At 40.2% G+C, this 2,777-nt stretch overlaps 1 protein-coding gene across 1 annotated transcript in view; it reads left to right on the top strand.

Moving 5' to 3' along the window:
- Positions 1-527: 527 nt before the first annotated feature.
- Positions 528-2,777, top strand: part of LOC139766373 (uncharacterized) — a 2,886-nt gene continuing 636 nt past the window's right edge. The window contains exons 1-4 of the mRNA XM_071694916.1: positions 528-655; positions 860-917; positions 1,555-1,645; positions 2,101-2,140. Of these exons, the coding sequence (XP_071551017.1) occupies positions 868-917; positions 1,555-1,645; positions 2,101-2,140 (181 nt within the window). The 5' untranslated portion in view covers positions 528-655; positions 860-867. The remainder of the gene's footprint in view (positions 656-859; positions 918-1,554; positions 1,646-2,100; positions 2,141-2,777) is intronic.

The following is a 2,777-nucleotide window of genomic DNA, read 5'->3' as shown; positions in this document are numbered from 1 at the left end:
AAAAGATACTAAATAATTCTAATTTTCACCCTCGTGAACTTCTAACCAACAAAATCAACATAACTTCTATTTAGAATCTGAACTTCATCCTTAAAATTGAGTAGCCATATATAACAACAAACATAGAAGAAAAAGGCCTATCACGCTAATGACCACATTTTTTTTTATCGTTATAATGTATATTATGGAAACCAGAGCGACATCCGGAGCACACACTCCATACCGGAAATGTAATTAGGTCACTCAACCAGACGTGGTTGATGCCCAAATTAAGTCAACTCGTCGCCAGTTACTTGTGAAATATTTTTATCCCTTTATCATAGAATTTAAACGACTCACCCAAACTTATAAAATTCTTGATATGAATATTATTAGACAATTTGGTTGAATCTCATCCGTGAAGTTAAGGGATGAATTTAAACTACTGTAAAACTTTGCAGGGGCGACTGAGGTAAATGGCACCTCATCCTGTGGAGATAGCCTCCAGCATCCTAGGCTTTATCATCAGCCTGGACTGGCGTTGGCGGTCATTGTAGGAGTGGACATAGTAGACGTGAGGAACCTTCAGTTGGGCCACGTCTCCACTGTGTCCATTCACAGCGTCCTCATTTGAAGAACGACGCATCTCCCAAAAGGATTCAGGTACCTAGTGCAGGTGATCAACATTTTCAGATTGATAATAAACAATGTATACTATTGTGTGTGTATGTGTAAAGATTCGCCTAGAGAGGTATCGTATTTAAGTTTTAAGAAAAGAAATATGACTGGGTTGATATGGTTAAGTAGACGAGTGGATAGACTGATAGATAAATGAAGTATAGATAGAAGACATACCTGAATTTTACTTTTGCCTTTCCAGATAAAACCATGGCTCGTATAGCCCCGGCACTGGTGTTGCTCTTGGTGCTGTTCAACATGTAAGTTTTGACTTGTTCCTCGCAACACAGTTTTATGTCGGCTCCACAGATTATGCCATATAGGTTTTTGTTTCTAAGATCTGTAGGTCTTTATTGGCAGTGACCTCTCATATGTCATTTTAGTGCTCAACATAAAGTTGTTGTGAACCATAATTCATGTGCACGTAATGCTTAGATTTGGGGCGTCACCTTAAATGCGTGTGTGTAAAGATTCGCTTAGACTAAGCTTGGCACAGGCTCTTGTTAATGACTGTTCGTTCTTGGGTGTGTCATTACTGGCTAAGTGGTTTATCCGGGGTAAGACCAGTCACCTTCACAATGGTAATGGGGAGGGACATGTTATTATAAGGGAAGGATGGATTAGTTTGGCTCTTTGTACGAGGAGGATTCCAATGAAAGAGTGTCTTGCATATGATGATGTCCGCTCTATGTTCTACAGAAATAAATGGGAGTCAGTTCTTGCGGAGATAGTTTCAAATTTTCTAAGGTATCAGTACTTAAGTAACTTAAGCAGTTTCAAATTTTCTTAGGTATCAGTACTAAAGGAACTTAAGCATCAGTTGCCAGTAGTGGAACGCTTTAAATAAAACGTTCAAATGATACCAGGGGCTAAGGAGATCCTTTTTACCTTTTACAGGTGTGAAGGAAGACCAGACTGCAAGCGCAGTTGCTCCCTCATCTTATGTGGAATTGATGATTGCGACGATCGCTGTCCTGCTTGTGTAGAGGTAACGTTATGTTGTTACTTTTTCATTTTCTTAATTCATAATTCCCTTACAGAACACGTTTTATGTTGGGGAGGGGGGGTCTTGTGTATTTCCCCTTTCATACCCTTCCCAATTGTCCAACACTTTTCCCACCAACTGAGCTATAGATTTGGTTTGTTTCCTTATGAGCTTATCTAAGCACATCTCTGTCCCTGAGCATTTCCTTCACCTGCCATTTAGCATGACTGTCATGATTTTTCAGGAGAAAACATGGACCATATACGTAGTTATTATGCTGGCTATATCAACTTGGTGTTGACGGCTACAGTGGCTCTGGCAGTTGAGGAGCCTAAAGCCCAAATAATCTACCCAACAGACACTTGCAGTAGCTTTCAGTCTTTGATTTTCCTGTACACCTGAAAATATTGGCCGTCTTGAAATCGACTAACGGACTGAACATTCTCTCTTCCTAACAGGGTCCAGACCAGAGCCAACAAGGGGAAGTGACCGGACAAGGTATGTTGTGGAAAATTTAAGTTGCTATTCAAAAGTTATCGGTGGATATAAAGGGTTATTATTCTGGTAACGAAAGGTGCCCAAATCTCCCTCATTTCTATTTTTTTTTTTTGCCAAATTTTACTTTAGTATCTAGAAAAAAAAAACTTGGTGGCGTATAGCTTTCATCCCATACACTCACTTTTCATCTATTCCGGTACCATCAGATCCTATAAAATTTCGCCTAACCTAACATGGCCTGGAAAAAGAAGATTCCACAATTGTTGCACCAGACACCGTCAACACAGAATTATTTCTACTCTTGTTATTACCACCCAGATCAATTGCCCAACATGATGAGTAAAATGTATCTAGTATGAAACAATTTATCACATATTACACAACTCTCGCATCCACCGAAGATCCTTTTAAACTACAGTTACGCGCGGGGTGACCTGTACCAGTAATGGCACACCCAAAGTTGTTGGGCTGTCATTGACAAAGGTGGATTCTTCCGCCAATACTAAGCTTGATACGGGCTCTTGTTAACGGCATCCATTTCTCGGGGATGTGCGCTCAGGGTGCCAGAGCGGCCTACGTATAACTTGTGTAGTGGACTTTAAATGGATGTGTTGTGTGAAATGTGATAAAGTACTTC

The sequence above is a fragment of the Panulirus ornatus genome, chromosome 57 (genome assembly GCF_036320965.1).
Source record: "Panulirus ornatus isolate Po-2019 chromosome 57, ASM3632096v1, whole genome shotgun sequence".
Taxonomy (NCBI): Eukaryota; Metazoa; Arthropoda; class Malacostraca; order Decapoda; family Palinuridae; genus Panulirus; species Panulirus ornatus.
This window is presented reverse-complemented; position numbering and strand designations above follow the sequence as displayed.